This window comes from Onychostoma macrolepis, chromosome 08, assembly GCF_012432095.1.
Source record: "Onychostoma macrolepis isolate SWU-2019 chromosome 08, ASM1243209v1, whole genome shotgun sequence".
NCBI lineage: Eukaryota > Metazoa > Chordata > Actinopteri > Cypriniformes > Cyprinidae > Onychostoma > Onychostoma macrolepis.
This window is the reverse complement of record NC_081162.1, coordinates 14,306,784-14,330,784: the sequence shown is the minus strand read 5'-3', so window position 1 is coordinate 14,330,784 and position 24,001 is coordinate 14,306,784. Positions and strand designations below refer to the sequence as shown.

Below are 24,001 nucleotides of genomic sequence, written 5' to 3'. Positions count from 1 at the left end.
GTTAGAATAAGTTGACATGTACTTGCAAAGTTACTTACAGTCAGTAGAGTGTATGTTGGGAGACCATCACAATAAAGAGTTAGCAGATATGAAGCAGACAGTCTACTAATACTCTAATGAGAGTTTGTTGACATGTAGTTGCAACATTACTTAGTGTAACACTTAATTTCTAGCGATTATCGCCGATTTGATTGCACAGATACTATTTAAACTAAACTGAGCTAGACAATGACATCTCTGAATTCAATAATGAAATGCCTTTAACTGAAAATTGAAAATTGAGTGTTTAATCTTATCATTATACATTACTGACACTCTATCCTCCAATTTGATACTGTTAAGTGCTTTGACACAATCTGTATTGTAAAAGCGCTATATAAATAAAGGTGACTTGACTTGACTTGTAAACAGAATGTTCAAAAGGGACCATCAAAATAAAGTGTTACCAGTAACGGTCCCACTTTATATTAGGTGGCTTTAACTACTATGTTCTTACATTTAAATGAATCATTTGATACAATGCACTTATTGTGTACATACATGCTTTTACATTGTACTTGTATTTGTAAAAATACCTATATGTAATTATATCTGTAATTAATTTCTGTAATTACATTTATAATTACACTGTTGACCCATCCCTTACACCTTAACCCACCCTTAAACCTACCCAGACCACCAAACCTGTCTCTAACCTTACCCGTATCACACCTAAAATAGCAGCAAAAGTGTTTTGCAATACAATATGAACACAATAAGTACATTGTACTTATTTTTTGATGTAAGTACATAGTAGTTAAGGCCCCCTAATATAAAGTGTGACCAAAATAACAATTCTTTACTGGCATTAGTGGTTCCATGAAGAACATTTCACATCCATGGAACCTTTCCAGTCCACAAAAGTTTCTTCATAGTGGAAAAAGGTTCTTTGAATTTTTTTAAATTTCAAAAAAATGGTTTTGTTAACTGGTCACTGAAAGGTGAAACCCCAATTTTGAACCATTCACTCTTAAAAATAAAGGATCAATGTTTTGAATTAATCGGATGACTGAATAATTCAATGACTCACTCTTAAAGACTGTGTACACTGCAGAAAGAGGCATTCTTGGAACGGCCCTCGTCCAATCAGATTCAAGAACCATAACTAATTGTATAGCCCTAACTATCTTGCTAATGCCTGCAGGTAAACATATACCTCACCTACAGAATTGCATATTTTTTATGCGCACCATACAGTTACCACATCTCATCACATTCATATACATGCAACTCCTAGCAATAATGTGTTATGCACATGCGCACTTTCACGTGCATTTTCATACACATATAGTGCCTGCTACATGTATGCACACAGTCACACAACAACCGCACAGCGATTCTTTCTTTCTCATCTTCTTTCTTTCTTATTTATTCATCTAGCTCACATTTTATTTTCGTCTGTGCTGTCAGAGTGTGCATGGTATCTCTCCTGGCCTTTTCCCTCTGCCGTCAGACTTCATTAAATCTGCAAGTTGTATTTGCATAAGCGGCACCAAGTCTCAACACCTACATCCCAGGGTGACGTGTCATTTCCTGGTGTGTGCGAATGAAAGAAAGACAGCGCCTGACAATATGTGCATGCAGCTTTGTTCACCTGTTTGTATTTTGCCAGATTCCTACTGATTTAAGGTAGCCCAACAATCCCAGATGCTTTAGAAGTGAGCTTCACCTATTATTATTCTGCAATGTTCTGTTGAATTTTAAAACTCACAGTCTCGTTGTTGTGCAGGGGGAATTTCTGCTACGGTGAGCTTCAGTATGTGTACGTGCGCCTCTGGGTGTGTGTTTCATGATATCATGTATTACGATATCAGCATGCATCTCCATACACGGCCTATGCATCATTTCACTTTCAAATATCTCTCTTTGTGCACATCTCTCTCTTTTTGTGCTGCCGTTGTGGTTAGTATTAATGAATTTTATTTTGGGCTAATTTCTCTAATCTCTTAATGACATGTGCAAACGTTCTCAAGATTTCCTCAAAGCTAAATAGCATGTGCATTGAACAGATTTGAGCATTCGATTAGACAAACACAAATCCTATTTTGTTGTCAGAAAGGGAAGGACAGAGAGAGGTGGCGCATAGAGAGCGTATATTTACACAGCAAAGAGTTATTTTAGTTCCTTTTGAAACATGAGGGTGTGCATTTGGAGTGACTGCGGTTTTGTCTTAAGGCATAAAGGTCAGAAAACACGATACATATATAATGCTGATTATGTTATTTTTCTACGTATCAGTATCGGTGGAGGAAAACTGAATAAATCATGTTATTTGTGGCACAACAAGCCATTAGGTTTCACTAGCTTGCAGCCTCTGAAATCAGAGTACGGAGAAAAATTATTTTCGACATTTTTAATTATTGAATATAATACTGACACATGTACTCAATAGCAGTTACCAGGCTGGATAAAAACATTGATAATAAAAGTGATAACCTTTAAACTTTATTCTGCTTGTTTTGAGAATAACACTGATCTTTTACACTTTTACATTTTCTAGAATATACTGGTACATCTAATCTGTTATTTCAGACTGTGGGCTTGAAAAGCTTTAATTTAGAAACAAACAATATACAGAAGATTAGTCCGTTAAAGGTCCAGATCGATTTTACATGTTTAAATGCTGTTTAAAGGATTCCACAAGAAATGATCGGACCTTCTGATCGGAGTAGAGCAGGAATGGTTATGGATTTGCTGGAAGAACTGAAGGACAAGGAAGGAGAGCATGTTGCTTAAAAGCTTAAACTCCATTGGGCTGCACTGGTATAGATGATCCAAACATCTTCTGTAAAAAAAAAAAACAACAACTGCATACGTACATCGAGACCCCCCAGCCAACACATTCCAGAGGTTATGGATCCACACCCAGAAGACTGAGCGTCCGGGAGGCCAGGGGGTCCATTGAGGAGGACACATTAACTTCAGGATGGTCCTAATGTTTATGGTGGATATATTTCTGGAGATCAGTCTGTTCCTCAGACGTTTTCATAGCAAATAATCTTCGTATAACTAATACTGATCGATCCTGTTAGCTGAAGCTCAAAGCTGTCTCTAGTTAGTCTTCACTTGCAGCACTTTTGTCCTCAGTAAATTGGGTCTGGTGGTTCCTTGGAGTGTAGAACTATCGGGTCACCTGAAATAGAGAACAAGGAAGAGTCTGACAATTTGGTCTTTTCCCATTAGACACACCTGCACCTGTGTTTACCAGCACATCTGACTCCAATAACCCCAACGTATTAATCACTATGAACTATATGGTCCCATTTTTTGCAGAGGAAGAAGTCGTCTGGTTCTCCATCTCTGTTAGTACAGATTTCATTAATGCTTGACATTTATCTGCACAGACTTCTTGTCCTTGCCACTGATGGGCATGGTCCGCCGGAGCTGTGGGTGAAACAGTTGGCGCCCAAGCAAACTCATTCATTTACAACTTGGCACCATGCCTGCTAAGTTGGCACAGAGGGACGACTGAGGAGAGTGGCATGGCACGATGCCCGATACTTGATCCACCCTCTCAGTCTTCCTCTTTCTTTCCTCTTCCCGGTGTCTCTTTCGGTTTTGGCAAGGTTTATGTTGCAAGAGGTGTGCTGGCATAGAACGAACAGTTACCATGCTGATCAATCATTATAAACATCCATAACTGATCAAAGCAACTCTTATTTTCTTACAAAGCTACACTGTAGGTCCTTGGAACATATAAGATCTCCAGCTTCTTTCCCTTGATTTCTGTTTCTTTTAATGTGATGTATCATTTGCATGTAAGTTCACTTATTAATCTTGGTTAAAAGTTTTGATCAGCATGTGGTCCAATACTGAATACAAACTTAGAAGTGAGATCACTTTAAAACATTTTTAAAGAGCTGAAGGTTCAGTGCTGTAGGTCTCATTCTGAGCACAATTGCATCTGTAATGAGAATTAATGTGTTTGTGTGGGTTTATGTAGCTGTACTTTTATAGGACCTGATAAAACCTCTGGGGATGTTCTCAAAGGTAAAAATGATTCATAAAGTAAATAACGTTTTTGTTTTTTCATATAAAAAGACAATATACATGCTGTAATATAACTTTTAAGAAAATGTGAGTGCTACCATGAGGATATTTTGGGTGGTTTTCAGTGTGTTGCTATGCTTCTGGGTTTTTGTTGGAACATTAGGTGGTTGCTTACAGGCCTGAGCCAAAAAAGAGATTAGTCTTTATGATTATTTTTTTCACAGATTATTGTTAGCAGGCACTACTAACAATAAGCTTTGGGTCAGATTTTGTCTACATTGTGGGAACAAGATCTCTCTACAGAGAGAGACAGATAGAATGTGTGTGCATGTGTGTGAGAGAAAGATGTGACAGAGTGCTGTGTGTGTGCATGGTCCAAAATAATATATAAACTCGTTTTAACACACATATACAAGATTTCACTACATCTAAAGAAACATCACATACATTCAAAAACACTTCATCACACACATGTAGGTTCACATGAATTCACTATGATGAAATATGGATCAGTGTTATGTGTGCATTTTACAGTATGTTATGAGAGGTATGATGACACAGAATAGCTTATGAGTCATTGATCAAACCAGATCCTTCTCCTCCTCTTCTGCTCTCAGTTATATATATATATATATATATATAAAAACATATATATTTTATAGAACTCTTTAAAAAATAATTAAAATTACCATGACTCTCATTTTTACAGTAATGGATGAAAACTCTCCAGATACGTCTCCATGTATTGTTCTCTACAATAAAACAGAGTAGAGGCTAAGTAAATCTAGAAAATTTATATCTGTCAAAACTTTTAATTGGAAAAGTTTCAATATTTATAACTGTGGTGTATGGAAAATACATATTCTACTGGTTAACATTGTAATAATAATAATAATATATGTAGTTGTGTGTGCATAATTTGATTTGAGTCCTGGAGACTTCCTCTCCAGCAGAGTCCAAAATTAAGTTTCTGTCACACTTATCAATGTTGGGTGAACTGACAAAATTTGCCAGTAATACATGTAATAAATTTCTTACTGGCCTTGAATGTGGATTGTGCATTAGGGTAGTAAAATACAAAATAGCCTAATGCATAGTGCATAGTGCATGTTCAAGGCCAGATATATATAAAGCATTTATTTTTTGTTCCTAAAGTAAAAAACAATTTTCCTCGAATTTTCCACTTGACAAGAGTTCATTTTATACCCTGCTCTCCAGTGACTAGAGATCAGAATAAATGTTGACATCAAGTCTTCTGGTCACTTCATTTTATTTACTGTTTTGTTCTGCCTTTGACTTTTTCTGTTGAGAAGAGTCTCAGTCAGTCACTTCACATCTGTCACTCATAACATAAGTGCTTGTGTGTTTGTTGCTGTGCTTGTCTCTCTCTTTCTCTGTCTCTGTCTCTCTTTGTCAAAATTCAAGAAGCTTTATTGGCAGGATAAAAAGGGGTTGTCTCTGTTTCTCTGTTTTGTTCTTCTTTTCTTGCTAAATCAGGCTGTACTGTGTTTGATGTCAGTTCCAACAAACTTCAGACTCTCTCCACATGAACTCCTAAGGTATGGTACGGAGCGTGTTCACAACAAGAGGAATTAGGTCACTGAGAGAAAGAGAGACAGGCTTTGTTCCAAAATCTAGTGTGCTGCCTAACTAGACCATATTTTAAATACTGAGAGACACATTTTAGCCACATTCTAAGGTATCATTGCTTGTATATTTCAACACACACACAAAAAAACTAACAAGCCCATTGGAAAAAATATAGATGATGAACAAAATCAGATAATGTAAATTATGAAAAAAATAAATAAAATCAATCTAATAAATATTGACTGATTTACTTAATATTTCTGTTTGATGTGTTTTATGCTGGAGTATTGCACTTGGAGTGTGAATGACCCTGACAGCTTTGAAAGTTACGGCAGCCCACAGGCCAAAAGGTGGGTGTTTTGAAGTGTGTGCATGTATGTGTGGGAGTATATACTAACCTTGGTGGTCTTCACTTTGTTTCCTGTGCTGCAGCTCCAGCCTGTGAGGTCAGGCAGGACTTTACACTCTTCACCATCCAAACACGGCTGCATCTGACACCACCACTTCTGAGCTACTATAGATGCTACACACATCACAGGGAACATGAACAAGTGCACTAAGGTCAGTACAAACAAACACACTCACTTAAAAGAAGTAGGGGTCATATCATGGAAAGGAGGGAAACAAATCAGGCAAATTTTGCATTGTTTCTAGATGGGTGTAGCACCTACAACTCTGCATTTCCTTTTGAAGAAACTCACTGTTATTTTTTTTTTTCAGTTTTTCCACTGTTATTTGTTCCCAAATTATTTCAGTGCAGATAGTCTTTTCACGATGTAGTGCAGGCTTTGCAAAGAAATGCAATTGTAAAAGAGGTCATTAGAGGTCATGGCAAATGCAGCCTGCTAATTACTGAGGGTTGAATAAAGGGTGGAAAATTGGCATGAACAACTAAATTACTTGGGCCGTTGATTTAACTTGTTAATTTAGTACACTTAATTATAAAAAAATCATGCATTTAATCATGCTCCCTGACATGTACACTACTAAAGGCAATATGCTTCATGCTTATCGAGAGCAGGCAGTACAGAATAAGTACTTAAACATGATGTCTAATTGTGCACAAACAGCTGGATGGAACGCAACTGAATACATTTTTGAACAACATCTTAAAAATGTGCCAATTACAGTGCAGGATGTGATACAACAACCAAAAGCATCCATCTTTCACCCATCAGTAATTAATTATAATTAAAGTAATTAATTCCATTAAAATTTAAGCCCTACAAATTAAGAGTGTTTTAGTATCTCACTTAAAATTAAGTGGACTCCAGGGAAAGAAATAAAATGTGGAAAAAAATGATATGACCCCTTTAAATACAGAGGATCATGGAGCAGCTCAGGAGCAAGAAAATGGCAAACAGATGAGGAGCTATTTGAGATGATACAGAGAGAAAGAATGAAGCATGAGATGGGGTGAAACATGGCTTATTTGACATTTCCTCTCACGCAGAGCGCTGTGTGTAGAGACACTTGAGCTATTTTTTCCTGAGCTTACAGTCAGACAAAATAAGATAACGATCGATTTCGCTGTCAAGTGGACAGTGTTGACACAATATTAAATGAAACAGCCAGACAGCTGAGGGAGACAAAGAGACCGAAAGACAGAGAATGAGAGAAAAAGAGAGAGGTGGAGTAAAAGAATGAAAAAATGCAGGACACAATTTCTCATTTAACCCTTTAATCTTGTGTATATAGGGGCAAATTTGCGAAACATTACAGTTCATCCAAACACTAAATACATGGAAATAGGAATTGAAATTAACTGAAGGTCCATTTTACCATCCACACAGGAGGGTGCAGCCCTTGTTGTTCCAGCGACTTGTCCTGGGAAGCAGGAACACTTAACCGTCTGTGATCGCTCCTCAATCTTATTTCTGTTACAGCAGCGGTGGGCTGCAATCACCTCACATGTGCCAGCCTTCACGTGCACTGCAACAAAACACACACACATTTCATAAGAACATTTGTCTCTGAATGACATTGCAGTCAGCATCTCATTTACAAGCACACCTGCAGTCAGTCATTTCACCACAGTCTGTTACCGCATGCACACATTGTCCTGCTCTTATGCTAGGTACAGCTTTGTTTTATCCAAAATTTATAATTAGATTGATAATCAATACATTTTCATAAGATTAATGGAATAAATTTGGTAAACAATGTAGTAATACATTTAAAATAATAGTTTAATTTGTCATTGTAATTAAATTGTTATTTCAATTTAATCACATTTTCCTTTTTCTTTTATTGCAATGTTTTTTTAGGACATTAGTTTAGTATCTTAGTATCTAAGAGTTTTATGATGTTTTGTAAGTTAAAAGTAGTTTAAATGATAGTAAAAAATGTAGAAAATTTTCACTCAGAAATCGCTAGTAAATTTTATAATTCATTACAAAGAAGTGGCAAGAAACACTTTGAATTGAACGTGACTGTAACGGGGCTGACGAGACGTGAGACGTGTGGATCCAAGTGCAAGCTTTTATTTACAGGCATGGTCATAAATACAGGCAGGGTCGAGCAATGGCAAACAGGTATGGCAGGGACAAGACAAAGAGTAATCCTAGGGCAAGCGAAGGTCGACGATCGGCGAACAGTATCCAGTGGGCAAGGCAGAGAGATAATCCAGGGAACACGGGCTAGAATCCAATAGGGGTGCAAACAGTGTCCAAACACAATCCAAGACAGGCAGGGGAAAACGGGGAAAACTGGGAAAACTAACAGGGGCTCTGTAGAGTTGCTACGGCTAGGGGAGCGGTAAACGCATACAATACTCGGCCAAGAGGGAAACAAAGTCCAGGGTTTAAATAAGGTGTGTGATCAGTGTGTGCTAGGGATCAGGTGTGCGTGTGATTAGTGCAATCAGCCGTGTGTGCAATCAGTGCAATGAATGATGGGAAATGGAGTCCAGTGTTATGTATGGTGTGAGTCAATGTGGTGAGCGAGTGACCTCTGGTGGAGGGTGAATGGAAGTGCAGACCAGATTCGTGACAGAGCCCCCGTGGTGGAGCGGAGGCGGAACAGGGGGAGGGACGGAGGGCCAGGTCCACGTGGGAGTGAGAAGACTGGGGACTGAGGCAGAGCAGGACACCCAGGCAGAACCGGCGAAGCAGAGAACCCAGGCGGAGACCAGGACGGAACAGGAGCCCACCAGGGCAGAGCAGACGGAGCAGGATCCCACCAGGGCAACGCAGACGGGACTGAAGCCCACCAGGGCGGAGCCGATGGGACTGCAGCCCACCAGGGCGGAGCCGAAGACCACCAGAGCCAGACAGCAGACCACCACGGCGGCGCAGATGGAACAGGTGGAGCAGAAGACCACCAGAGTGGAGCAGACGGACCTGAAGACCACCATGGCGGAGCAGATAGAGCAGGAGCATGCCATGACGGATCAGGAACCCACAGCAGAGACTGGGACCTAAGGGAAACTGAGACACAAGGAGGAGACAGAACATGCACAGACACAAGGACTGAGGTAGGGAACACAGGAAGTTCATAATTAGTCTCCATAGCTGTGACAGGACAGAACGAGAGTTCATTGATCGCCTCCATAGCCGTGACAGGACAGAACGAGAGTTCATTGACGGCCTCCATAGCCGTGACAGGACAGAACGAGAGTTCATTGACGGCCTCCATAGCCGTGACAGGACAAGAGTTCAGGAACAGCCCTTCTGGCTGCGACAGGACAGGATGAGGATTCGTAGATGGCCTCCATAGCCATGACAGGACAGGACAAGAGTTCAGGGATGGCCTCCTTGGCCAAAACAGGACAGGACGAGGAATCAAGGACGGCCTCCGTGGCCGTGGCAGAGCAAGACGAGAGTTGGTGAGTGGATACCACTGACACCTCCGGAGGTTCTGCAGCGGTTGCCGCCACCTCTGGAAGTTCTACAGCGGTAACAGTCTCCTCGACCGCAACTCGACAGACCGAGAGAACATTGCAGGGCGCCACCACCATACAAGGGGCTGAGGCGAGCCCCGCCGCTTCTGGAGGTTCTGCAGCATGTGCCGCCACCTCGGGCAGTTCTGCGGTGGTGTACGCAGCCCAAACGCAACAAAGTGATTCCCATCAGGGGAAGCGCTTTGGACAGGGGAATATGCAAAAGAACAGCAGGGTTAGAGTGAGTGGGTTTGGGGATACCAGCTGCGCGTGCAGACACCAGCGGTACATCCCTCAAACTAGACATCAAACCGGGATAATGGAAGAATGACTTTGATGATCTGGGTGTGTCAGCCGTGACGGGCTATGGCTCTGGACGGTCAGCCGTGACGTGACCCGACTCTGGAAGGTCAGCGGAGACGTGCTGCTGTGACTCTGGACGAGCAGCGGTGACGTGCTGCTGTGACTCTGGACGAGCAGCGGTGACGTGCTGCTGTGACTCTGGACGAGCAGCGGTGACGTGACTTGACTTTAGGAGATCAGCTGAGACGTGAAGTGACTCTCTGACATCAACTGAGACTTGACTTGGATCTTTAACATCAACTGTGACTTGATTTGGCTCATGAAGATCAGCTTTAACTTGGCTTGATTCGTGACGATCAACGGTGACTTGGCTTGACTCGTGAAGATCAGCTGTGACTTGGCTTGGTTCTTTAAGATCAACTGTGACTTGGCTTGGTTCGTGAATAGCAGCAATGACATGACAGGGTGTTGTTGTGGCCGCCATTTTGCGAGCGTGCTCTAATGTAGCTGCCATTACATGAGTGAGTGCGGTGTCGCATTCCTCTGCGATACCCACAGTGAACACTGAACCAACAGTCAATAAAGCATAGTCCAAAAAACAACTCAGTGATGAACGTGGACCCTCACGTCTGAGCTGAGATCGCAGAGGCTGATTAATGCCATCACAAAAAATCTCAATCAGGATTATGTCCGGTAGATCTGAATAATGAGAGAAAGCTAAAAACTCTCTAACATGGTTCTCCAATGACCGTGGGCCTTGTTTAAGGGCAAACAATAGACTAGTTGTGTCCATACCTGACCAATGTCCGTCTGAGAAGTTGCTGGATCCTTGTGTGGCCGAGTATTCTGTCACGGGGCTGACGAGACGTGAGACGTGCGGATCCAAGTGCAAGCTTTTATTTACAGGCATGGTCATAAATACAGGCAGGGTCGAGCAATGGCAAACAGGTATGACAGGGACAAGACAAAGAGTAATCCTAGGGCAAGCGAAGGTCGACAATCGGCGAACAGTATCCAGTGGGCAAGGCAGAGAGATAATCCAGGGAACACAGGCTAGAATCCAATAGGGGTGCAAACAGTGTCCAAACACAATCCAAGACAGGCAGGGGAAAACGGGGAAAACTGGGAAAACTAACAGGGGCTCTGTAGAGTTGCTACGGCTAGGGGAGCGGTAAACGCATACAATACTCGGCCAAGAGGGAAACAAAGTCCAGGGTTTAAATAAGGTGTGTGATCAGTGTGTGCGTGGGATCAGGTGTGCGTGTGATTAGTGCAATCAGCCGTGTGTGCAATCAGTGCAATGAATGATGGGAAATGGAGTCCAGTGTTATGTATGGTGTGAGTCAATGTGGTGAGCGAGTGACCTCTGGTGGAGGGTGAATGGAAGTGCAGACCAGATTCGTGACAGTGACATGTTGAAATAGAAAGCCTGAAACACTCCAATAATCTATGTTTTATATACAATTTACATTACAAAAACTCATTTGTAACAGTAATTTTGCATACAGGTCAGGGAGCATGCACATTTTTTTTTTATTGTGTTATTCTTAATAGAATTAATTGAAATAAATTAAAAAGTTAAATAGCCATAATTTCTAGCTATTTTTCTAGCAATACTTCAGTCTGTCCAAAAAATCTAAGCCTGTTTTTCTTATGCAGGAAACATACAAGCCTTGCCCAGTAGTTTTTGAGAACTTTAATTAAAGCTCTGAGGGTCACAGAGATGAAAAGAAGACATAACCAAAAAATTAATAAGAGAAGCGCTCTGGGTGCCCGACGGCTACTTGCTGGCCTTCAAAATGATTGAAATTCTAGCAGAGATCTTCACCATCTCACTATCTCAATATCGCGTCAATGAAAAGTGTTTTTCTCTTTCCGAGTGTTTGAAATTTGTAGACATGCCTTTGAAACATTAAAACTGAAACTGCAAGACAGAAAAACACAGAGTTCTATTAGAGAAAAGAGAAAACGCTGATAATGAGTGAAAAACAAACATCTGAATTCATTTTTTTAAAGATCGCTCTTGATCTTTCTCAATCCACCCATCTTGTCTGAAGCATTCAAAACAGTTTATTGTGGATCAGTATAGCTTAGTGGCTTTCACCCTACAAACACCAGAGGCTTCAGCTGAAATTTAGTCTGAGCTTTTGAACATGCCCCTTAATGGCTGGAGCAGGTTTAGCATCAGCCGCCGTGTTTACGGGGGATACTCTTCCTGTTAGGTGGTATAAAGTTTCTGATCCCTGTTTGTGAAGGGACTTTTAGTACAGGGACTGTTATGTGGACTTGCACATAGATCGATACTGCAGCTTTGGGGCCCTCTTTATAATATCGCCTGAAATAAAACCTCTAAATCTGTGCTGGGCCCTCTATTCCAAATCTCACTTGCTTGTTCCAGATTTATTGGTCGTGTCGTGAAAGCAAGTTGTGCTTTAGTTTTTGGCTTTAGTTTTCAAGAGAAAACTGCAGTTTTCTAAAGCCAGCTCAGTTTGTTCCAGTCAGTTTATATGAAGGTTTTGGATATAGACACCATGACATCATAATTCTGTTGCTGGTCTTCCTTTATAACTAATAATAAACACTCAGGAGAAGTTCAGAGAATTGGAATTGGCGTACAAGTCAAGGCCTATTTGCAACAATAATGACATTATTGTTAATGACATTGACTCTATTTACTTCTTCACATATTAGTCTGTAACTATTAATTTTTTATTCAGAAGTTATGCTTGCTAGGATGCTGAGCAGTTAATTCAGTAAGAGAATTACACCGCAAGCTACATTAGCTTGCTAAATAAATATATATATATATATATATATATATATATATATATATATATTAATATTATTTTAGTCTTGATTAACAGTATTTTTTTAAACTTCCTTCAAAATTTAGTTGCAAATTTAAGTTACAAAATGGTTCCAGAGAATATATCTTAAATAAAGGTAAATAAATCTCAAATAACATTTATTTACTTTTAAAACAAGAAAAATATATATATAGTTCACTTAGATGTTCAGTTCAAGATATATTGTATAAAATATAGGGTTGTGTTCCTTGAAAGCAAGACAAAAATGCTGATTAAATAAATAGATTTTTGTATTGTACAAAAATTCTGAATTGGACTTGGTGTGAATAGTTTCAGGCCAGATTTATTTTTATTTTTTTTGTACTTTTGTATCATTTAATTGCATCAGACCTTGTGTGAACAGACCTTAACTAGCAACAGAACATGAGGAACAGGCTAAGCAATGGAACCGCTGTGATGTAAAGGACTAAAATGAACCAACCAACATGATCAAATGTTACAACAGTGTTCGAATGGAATGACCTTTAGCTAGTTGGAAGAGGAAATTCTTGTGAGTGCCAGAATGAAATATAATTCAGAACAGAGCATGCTTTATGTTGCTTTTGGAATGGCTCTGTCCTTCAGTTGATGGGCAGCGCAGGGTGAAACAGCCAATCAATTCAATCTCCGCACACACATTACCTCACATCAGATTAATCCATTCTGACTGGGTCAAAATGGGGGTTGACGCTGCTGGTCAACAGCCTGTGCTGTGTGTGTGTGTGTGTGTGTGTGCAAAATGTGTAAATGTCAACCGTCCCGTGAGATCGACCTCTCAGCTGAGAAACGATTCTTTCAACCATATTCTTTCTCATCATGCATCTCACTAACTGCAGTGACAGGGTATTTCATTTCTATGTTCCCAACATGATGGGATTCCACAATATGGCCCCTGAAGATTTGAACTGAGGCATTGTTCACACACACACACACACACACTGTCATACAGCGCCCGGGAGGAGTTCGGGTCGGGGGTCTGGGAGTGTGTGTTTGTCCTAGGGGAGTTATGTTTCTTTATTCTTTCTTTCTCTTCATTTCTCGCTTTCTCACCTTCCAATTTCTCCTTCCTCTCTTGTCCTGGGTTTTCTTTTCTGTCTTTCAATTTAGTATTTCACAATTTCCTGTTTGGCTCTTTCCTATGTATGTATACATGTATGTATCATTTATAGATAGAACTATATTATATATTAAACAAAATATATTATTTTTTATTATAGAACATAAAGAACATAAATGTTTAAACTGAGAAATTTTACACTTTTATCCATTAAATGAGCTCATTTCAAATTTAATGCCTGCTACAGGTCTAAAAAAAAGTTGGCACGGGGGAAACAAAGGGCTGAAAAAGCAAGAAATTTTGAAAAGATTCAGCTGGGAGAACATCTAGCAACTAATTAAGTTAATTGACATCAGGTCTGTAACATGATAACAAAAGGGATGTCTTAGAGAAGCAGAGTATCTCAGAAGTAAAGATGGGCAGAGGCTCTCCAATCTGTGAAAGAGTGCGTAAAAAGATTGTGGAATACTTTATAAACAACATTCCTCAACGTTAAATTGCAAAGGCTTTGCAAATCTCATCATCTACAGTGCAAAACATCATCAAAAGATTCAGAGAAACTGGAATAATCTCTGTGCATAAGGGACAAGGCCGAATACTTCCAGAAACCACTGTCGGTAAACACGATCCGCCATGCTATCTGCAGATGCCAACTAAAGCTCTATCATGCAAAAAGGAAGCCATATGTGAACATGGTCCCGAAGCGCCGTTGTGTCCTGTGGGCCAAGGCTCATTTAAATTGGACTGTTTCAAAGTGGAAAAGTGTGCTATGGTCAGACGAGTCCAAATTTCACATTCTTGTTGGAAATCACGGACGCCGTGTCCTCCAGGCTAAAGAGGAGGGAGACCTTCCAGTGTGTTATCAGTGTTCAGTTCAAAAGCCAGCATCTCTGATGGTATGGGGGTGCATAATTGCATAAGGTATGGGCAGCTTGTATGTTTTGGAAGGCACTATGAATGCTGAAAGGTATAAAGGTTTTAGAGCAACATATGCTCCCCTCCAGGTGACGTCTATTTCAGGGAAGGCCTTGTTTATTTCAGCAAGACAATGCAAAACCACATACTGCAGCTATTACAACAGCATGGCTTCGTAGTAGAAGAGTCCGGGTGCTGAATTGGCCTGCCTGCAGTCCAGATCTTTCACCTATAGAAAACATTTGGCGCATCATTAAACGAAAAATACGTCAAAGATGACCACGAACTCTTCAGCAGCTGGAAACCTATATCAGGCAATAATGGGACCAAATTCCAACACCAAAACTCCAGAAACTCATAACCTCGATGCCCAGACATCTTGGTAAACATACCCCCGTCCCAACTATTTTGAGACCTGTAATAAGCAATAAAATTTGAAATAAGTTCATTTTGTGCATAAAATTGTATCATTTCTCAGTTTAAACATTTGTTATCTTATCTATGTTCCATTGTGAATAAAATATTGGCTCATGTGCTTTGAAATTCTTTTAGTTTTCATTTGATTTAAATTTAAAAAACGCCCCAACATTTCCGTAATTCGGGTTGTAATTTACATGTACCTTTATGGATTTAGCAGACGCTTTTATCCAAAGCAACTAACAAAAGAGGAACTAAGGCAATTTGGCAAGGAGTCAACAATATTTGTAGCATACTATGCCAGGTTTATTTGCCAACTATATATATATATATATATATATATATATATATATATATATATATATATATATATATATATATATATATATATATATATATATATATATATATATATATATATATTGACCCATACAAAGTATTTTATATTACATAAAGTAAATATACCTGTGCGACTTATGACTGGTTTTGTGGTCCTGGGTCTTTGTTATATTTTCCTCTTTTAGTTTTGAATCTGTTTTACAGTGAGACTGAGATATTCTCTCAGTTTCAGTGTGGTTTCCTCTCTGCTTGTTTTAATACCAACTTATCAAAGTCTGCTGATTGAAATGTCAAGATGTAAATATTGTGAGTGTTGGATCCTCTCAGAAGGGTGAATTATATTACTCAGTCATTACAGACAGAAAACCTTCAATTTGTGAGGGAAACATTGCGTAGCTCAGAGGGAGTGCCGCCTAAATCAGCTGTAAATGCCAAATGCAAATATTTGTGTAATCGGAATGAGAGGGCGATAGCTTTCCTGTATCGTGGGACCACACAAGACAGCAGGGAGACGGGCCTGATGCATCAGAAATCATCAGGATGGAAGGAAAAAGATTTGTATTCTACACCTTACTAGCCACAGGAGATGCTGTTAATTGCTCAGTATGTTAATGATATCTTCATGGTGTTTGCCGGATTTACCAAGACAGCTCACTTAGTCTCCAGAAACTCTCTTTCTTGGGCTCTCATGCATCACTGCTCTGCTTTTGAGATCTTCAGGTTTATATCCTGCCCAAAGCTAAACAAAAGCAGCAAACTGAACCCTTCTAATAACATGGATTGGCATTAATTGCAATTTTTTTCATGTACAGACTTGGGTTAGACAAAATTCTGAATTTCAACACAACGCCACAAATAGCTTATATGTCATCATTATTTTCCTCTATTTACTTCCTGATATTGATTTTCTTTTTTTATTATTATTATTATTTTTGTAATGCATCACACAAAGTGTCCACCACATTGTTTTCACATAACTTTATAAAAATAAATACTGACCAACTTTTAATGTATTGATGATGAACTGATGAACAACAGTGCAATTCAATAAATGCACTGTAATTCTATCCCTCACAGCCTCGTTTTTATTCCTGCCAAATATTAAATATGGCGCTACCCTGACTAAGGTCTATTAAAGTTAATTTCACATTTGGGAATTAGAATTTAAAAGGCTTTCTTATTTAAATTCTGAATAACATATCACAACACATTACTGTAATTGCTGGTGGTCATTATGATGATGATGATGATGATGATGGGAAGATTTTGATATGCCAACACAAAACACAGCCTTCAAGAGCCAGTTTATCTATATAATTATACAATCCTATGCTGATATATCAAACAGTTTCTCGTTCAAAGATCTCAAATGTCTGTAGGGAAACTGACAGTCATTATGTCTCTGAAGGCGCATCCCCTGTGGTGTAGCTTTAAAAACAGCTTTTTAGAAGAAGAGCCCTCAAATGCATAAACATATTCATATACACATGCACAAAGATGAGCTAATGGCTTTACAGATGGTTTTAGGAGGTTCACACGAAACCGCCAGAAACAGCATGAAATATACACCAATAATTGACTTTTTTTTAAAAAGGACACACTGTTTTGAATTTGCTAAATTCATAATAAAATGTGTTGGGTTTAGTACACGAATCCAGGTGAAACACATTTGAATCAAGGGTTTTATATTTGAAAATCATGTGTGATATTGCAGTGCTGGATCTAAACTCTGGAGGAAGGAAGATCTTCAGGAGATTGACAATATCTATAACTCTCTATATCAAATTATACCTCATATCTACAGATAGAGAGACAGAGGGAGAAAGGAAGAGGGAATAAAAGATATATATCTATCAAAGAGATATTCTGCCAACAGAGAAGTGTAGTGAGAAGAGCACAAAGCTATTGTTGAAGTTACTGCGTTATACTAGCAGGTCTTAAGCTTTCATTTCGTTATCGATCTTTTGGATGGCTTTAATGTATCATTGAATTCACTATGCTTGTGTGTGTAGAACTCAATTGTTTGTTCACTGCACTGCAATACACTGTAAGCAGATTCCTGGCAGGTTTTATAAAACAATGCAGTGAACGCAGACACATGTTCTCATATTAACCTCTCCGACTGTTCATAAGACCAGATGTATAAAGAGACACATTGCTGAAGGTAATGGGTTTTTATCGTTCCATCTCTAGATTTAAAAGCACATTCAAATTGAAATTATTTCTCAGCAATACAAACTTACACGTTAGAAAACTACTGCACTGAGGCAGCGAGAAATAATGTCTTAAAAGCTGCTAGAAATGTGAGGGTATGTGTTGTGTTTTGCCATGGTTTAGGGTTTTAGATTCTTGTACATGCGGGTGTCTCTTATGTGAGTTGATTTTCAATTAAACTTACCGATTTCAACTATTGTATTTTTTATATGAAGGCCATGTTAAACAAAAAAAAAATCTAAATAAATAAATAATAAAAACTGAAAAAAACATTTTTTTAAGAGTTAATGAACAGTACTTGCTTACCAAGGAGTCAACATTGTCCCTAAAGAGCACACTGAAAGTGAAATATGTGATGTGAGAACAAAACAATGAAAAATAATGGTAAATATCGTATGAACAGAATATTTTTATTATGCATAATTTCCAAAAATTGTAATTGACTTAAAATTTACTTAATTCTATCATATGCCGACTGTAGTTATTAATCAAATTAAATTTTAAATACATATATTTTGGATGGATGGATGGATGAATGAGATCTAAAAGTGTCCATAGTTGAATAAACACCATGGTACACTTGAACACACTCCTCCAACAGTCTGGCAAGGAATAACTCATCTACCAAAATGTGTTAGTTCATCACAACAATATTGCTCTAGACACCTTTTAACGTCATTTCCGATTATTCCATAAAGCAGAATCTCTTTGCTCACTGTGTGTATTGGAAGTAGTTTGTATTAAATTATTACTACTATAAATGTATCCACCTGTTCCATTTCATACATGACTAGTGTGGACAGGTAGCTTATGTAAGCGTACTTACTGCTAACATCTGTGCTGTATTATCCATGCTGAGCACAGTGATCGCTCAAACTTATGTCATTCATAATGTAACTAAAAATATCTCCCATATTGCACTAGCATATTCTGCGTCATTCAAACACGCAATCTTATACATTATTTAAACATGTTATACAAACCGAAGATTGCAGAGGCTTGACAGAGTATGTGATCTAGCGTGTGGTGTTTGTGGTCTTGTATTATTGTAGCGTGTTGAGGGAGTGTGCGATATCAGGAAATAGCGGTCTAGGTTACACACAAATAATTCAAACATGAAATATTTCTGCCATAATAATAATATAATATAATATAATGATATATCTTTTGTTTAATATGTGCTTTGATTGGATGAGTTGGACTGAAAGGTGAGTCTGATGACATCTGATCTCCTCTAGAGATCCAGCCCTATAAACGTCCCTAGGGACATATTTCACTTTTACAAGCGGATTTTTCCTCCCGCTTTGTGAGGGGGAGTTTCATGACATGGCTATTAAAGCCTGTGTCATTTTATGGCCATTTCAATCAGGCTCTATTTCAGAGGACAATTTGAGCTCCACCCCACACCAGAGTTCACCAGATCACACACATCACAATTCATAGATTACGGATAATTTACCATCACACACACACAAATACAGTATATAAGCAAGAGAGAATTGAGCGATCAGTCAATACACAGTCCGAAATCTGTAAATCTTAAGAGATATCATACAAAGACATACAAATGAAAAATGACCACAATCATTATCAGGTCGATGCTGATGATGCTCTTTTAATGATGTAGTTGGGTTTGTTCCATCATATGTGTGTGTGTGTGTGTGTGTCTGGTAGAGCAGGCTTCACTAGCTGTGTTTGCTTTATTGCAGTCTGCACGAGTGGAGGCGTGTGTTAAAACAGAGGCTAGATGGATTGGGAATATGGGCGTCCCATTAAAAACCCTTTTAACCTGCTCTCTAGTGTCGTCCACTACATATACAATACCCTGCTCTGCTGTAACAGCTACAGCTCTCTCCACATGGGCCGCCAGAGTGGTTTGAACTCTCTCTTTTATTATCTTTTTTTTTTTAGACAGTGAGCCGTAATTTTTGCAACCCTTTTAAAAAACCTGGGACATTTACAAAAATAATACTGTAGAAACAACAAAAATACAATAAGAAAGCAATTCATTGTTCATTAATATTAAATGAACAAAGCCTAATAGTACTACAGAACAACAACTAAAATAATAAATTACTTTTTAAATACTGTACATGAATACACCAAACCCTTTTAAACCAGAAATAAAATATAAATATTAGATTAACAACTTCATATATATACATATATATATATATATATATATATATATATATTAAATTAATAATAAAGCACAACTAACTGTAATGGAGTTTAAGCTGAAGTACTAAAGCTGAAAAAAATATTGAAATTATATATATATATATATATATATATATATATATATATATTTTTTAACCTTTAACCTTTTTAACCACATTAACTACATTTATAATGGAATCTGAACCATAGTATTTGGAAGATTTCCATTTACTTTGAAAACAATACATTAAATACACCAAAACGTATCATATTCATGCAATTCTGTGGAAGTGTATGTGTAACTGTGTATCTTGGCCATCACGACAGCCACTTCTGGACGGCCCATTAACCAAGAAAGGATGAGTCACATTAAAAGGCTTATAATCAGTGGGAGGGGTTGATCTCAGGCTATCATCCAATCACAGTCTGCACTTTTGCAGTTATTATATTCATTAGCGAGATGATTATAAAGCTTTGATGAGAGGAAACGCCCTGCTGCTCTCGAGCACTGCAGACACCTGGAGCAGTTGCACTACTGAGAGGATAATGGAATTACACCTGCACCAATGCTCTCTCTCTCTTTCTCTCTCCTTCTCTCTCTCGCTTTCTCTTCAGTCATTAAGAGATTGTTTCTCTATTAAAGTACAAGCACATTGCTCTTTTGTTGTAGTGTCTATTGGAGCATGTATAAACCCGATTAAAGCAGGATGGTTCTTATGAATCCTAGTGTCCCTAATGAGTTCCACAGATATAATAGCTCTGTTCCAACACTTAGTGAGCTGCCTATCTAGATGGCATTTTAAGGATGCTGACAAAGGATTTTCCAAAAGATAACTTTCTCCTTTTAAGATAACAGCTTTTGCCCAGATTGTAATAAAACATGTATCTTTCAGAGTAATGGGAATCCCAGAATGGATTGCCATGCATCTATTGGGAGGGGAAGAATCTTACTGGAAAAAGATGGTGGAGGAAGTTGAGAGAAGTGTTCATTTATAAATATATTGACAGTCTTGAAAACCACATAATAACTAAAACTTTAAATAAAAGCTAATTAAAAATATGAATAAATACTATAGTAGTAAATAATAATAAAATATCACTGTATACTGAACTTACTATCCGAAATTAAAGATTAAAAAAAGCGACATTGCCCAAATGGATTCTGTACTACAATCTCTAAAAGATTTCTATTTAAGAATAAAAAATATTTTATACAATTTGATGCTAAGGAAATACTCTCAACTTGTTCAGTGCAATTTAATAATTACCGTTTGAACCTTTTTTTTTTTTTTTTGCTAGTTTTCCCACAAAATCAGAACAAAAATCTGGGGAGAAAATAAATTAAAGGAAACCAATATACCAACATTGCATGCTAACCTAGAGTATGAGTCAAGTGTGAGTCAATTTTCTTGTGCACTTCCTGCAAGGAGCACTATAGACAGCTAAACACCATGATACATATAATAAACCAGTCAATGAGGATCCAATTCCGTTCGGCTGATATCTTAGAAAGCAGTTGCCTATGTAGGCAGCAGACAGCAAAGAAGCTCAACAGGTTTAGGAACAGAGCTAAGAGCTTAGACAGGTACGATGATGGCAGTGTGTGGTAAAAGAAAACAAATCCATGAGACTAAAGTAAGGATCTGTCAGGCAATATCAGGCAATCGAACCGGCCTGAACAGTTGTTGTTATTTACTGTTTCCCTAAGCAGATTTCTGTCATGTGTGATTATGCGTCACTTTTGAAAATCTGTACGGCTGGGAGCAGTAATGACCTCTCTTGCACAGAAAGTAAGCGTTTAGACATCCTGTTCCCAGGATGTGTCATAAATATAACTCTGACAGATGGCGAAAATGTGCTGTTAATGACATCACTTCCTGTGCAGATATATCGAAGCATCATTAAATATCAAAATAATGGGAAAAAAAGTCTCTTTTGGCTCTGTCTTTCTCCCACACACACACATACACACTCTCTCTCTCCCCAGAAAGAGTATGCAATATTAAAGTCGGATTAGGGCAAAAAAGCGGATTAGTATTTTAGTAGCATTTGTGTTTTATTTAAAGTTCTGATATTAAAGGACTAGCAAATATAAACCCAGCTTAAGCATATTTCTCTCACACATTTCAGATCACTGCCATGTTGAGGATATTTATTCTCACTTCTGATCTGGTTTGTGTCTTGTCTCCTTCCTGTGCAGCTGGCAGCGAGGGGTCTGCGAGCGGCGTTGCAGGTGGAGATCTCTGCTCTACCGCCCTCTAATCTGCTAATCTGTTAAAACATGCTGTCCTCCAGCATACGCTCTCTTTGGGAGAGTGGGGTGTTAGATTATTTAAGCTCCCCGTAGCAGCAGACAGGAGATCATCCCTTCCTGATAACTGTGAAATGGAGAGGTTCATGTAAAATGACGGCTGAGCGCAAAATCTGCCCAGCCAGCACTTTGCCCTAGCCTGTTTTTTCCCCCTCTTATGATTATCTCTCACTCTCCATCTCTATCAGGGCATCGGCAGCATTGACGTTAATTATGGACCATCGAATGGAGGTAAAAAGCGCCATCCATCAAACACAGACACACTGAAGACGTGAGACTTATTGAGAGTGTGAGACATGCTAGGGATAACATGCTTCATGCCTACATTGAGATTTTCATTGACTGAGAGAAGAGGCACAGAGGAGAAGTTTTATAGGGTTGTATTGGGACCACAATTTTTGCTTCGCTACAATACCAGCCACAGTATTGATACTAAATCTTGATATAAAAATAATAATTAAACTTTATTTGGAGTACTACTTGTGCACAATGCACATTTCTTAATATTAAACAGAAAATGTTTTAATGTCTCTATTGATGACGATTGTATGATCTTTAAATAATATTAGCCTTTAAATGCAAGATATTTAAAGTGTACTTGAAGTATACTTGCAATAGTTCCACTTTAGCACAATCAAATATACTTAAGTAAATATTTAATTGGACTTAAAGTGCATTAAATACAAGATTAGTTGTTCCAATTTAGCAGACTTAAGGTATACCAGTTTAGTACACCAACAGTACAATTTTTATTAAGTACATACATATTTAAATGTATTTGTAGTATACTGTACCTAGCATGAAATAAATGTATTTCAAATACATTTTAGTGTATTTATTTTTCACTAGGGTTCAGATCTGGCTTCATCCAATCAACAACCAATGGATAGAAAGTCCTTGCCCTACAGTTTTTTTTTCTTTTTCTTTTTTGATAATACATTTCATTCAGATGTGCATCACAGTTTGGAACATATAATGATGTTTGTGGTGCAATTTTTGACCGGAAGTGTAAAAATTACGTTTATTTTCCTCAGTTATGGCTAGTTAAAGCTAGCCTGCTTCCAATCAGACACAGAGATGAAGTAGTGCTGTAAGATCACATTTGTTTGAATGAATTATAGCATTTATTTAAATTAATTATTGATCGAATGAGAGATAGAGAGAGATGAAAAGTCTGTTTGTAATTACCTGCATCTGCATGTGCGCCTCTCTCTACAAACAATGAAGCTGTAAGTTTAATTACTTCAAAAACAGCGATTTTACCTCCTTGTTTCTGAGAAATAAAATGTAGCGATTCAGTATCAAAGCTATTTTATTAATGAAAGTAGAGGGACAGTGTTGACAACAAGTTTCTGTGGATGTTTTTGTGTGTGCGCAGCACGATCTCCAATCTCTGTGTGCAGGTGATGTGTGTGTGTCAATTAAAGCAGTGCATTAGCATAGAATAGTGATTAAACTGACTTGGATCTACCTGTGCATTAAACAGTTTTAATGCATACCTGCCAGCCAATCAGAATCGAGTATATATTTTCCCCAACATACTGTATTAGGACAGCTATTCAATTGGCATTTCATAAATGTTAATATATAAAAGGCAATATATTTAAAAAAGTGACTATTTTGTCATACATCAAAAAATGAATGTAGATTGTTTTGTTGAATGTAGACAACAAACACATCAAAGTCAGTACCCCACAAAAAAAAACCTTCCATGGTGTGAACTAACTTTTTCACAATACTGAATATAAAGATACTGAACAATTGTATTGCTCTCACACATTCCATATTTCTCAAACTGGAATTAAAAAATGAATTCAAATCTGCAATAATGCAATCCCATTTGGATTGGATTGATATATTAATTCCAAAAAAAAAGAAAGAAATGGGGAGGGGGGCATAATTTAATTAATCAATACATTTTTGCACTTCATGTCACATTT

At 38.1% G+C, this 24,001-nt stretch overlaps 1 protein-coding gene across 4 annotated transcripts in view; it reads right to left on the bottom strand.

Annotated features, from left to right (window-relative positions):
- Window positions 1-2,411: 2,411 nt before the first annotated feature.
- Window positions 2,412-24,001, bottom strand: part of tafa3b (TAFA chemokine like family member 3b) — a 121,896-nt gene continuing 100,306 nt past the window's right edge. For all 4 annotated transcript variants that reach the window (XM_058784219.1, XM_058784216.1, XM_058784215.1 and 1 more), the window contains 3 exons: window positions 7,402-7,551; window positions 6,018-6,142; window positions 2,412-3,172 (listed from right to left, as the gene is read on the bottom strand). In XM_058784219.1, the coding sequence (XP_058640202.1) occupies window positions 3,161-3,172; window positions 6,018-6,142; window positions 7,402-7,551 (287 nt within the window). In that variant the 3' untranslated portion in view covers window positions 2,412-3,160. The remainder of the gene's footprint in view (window positions 3,173-6,017; window positions 6,143-7,401; window positions 7,552-24,001) is intronic.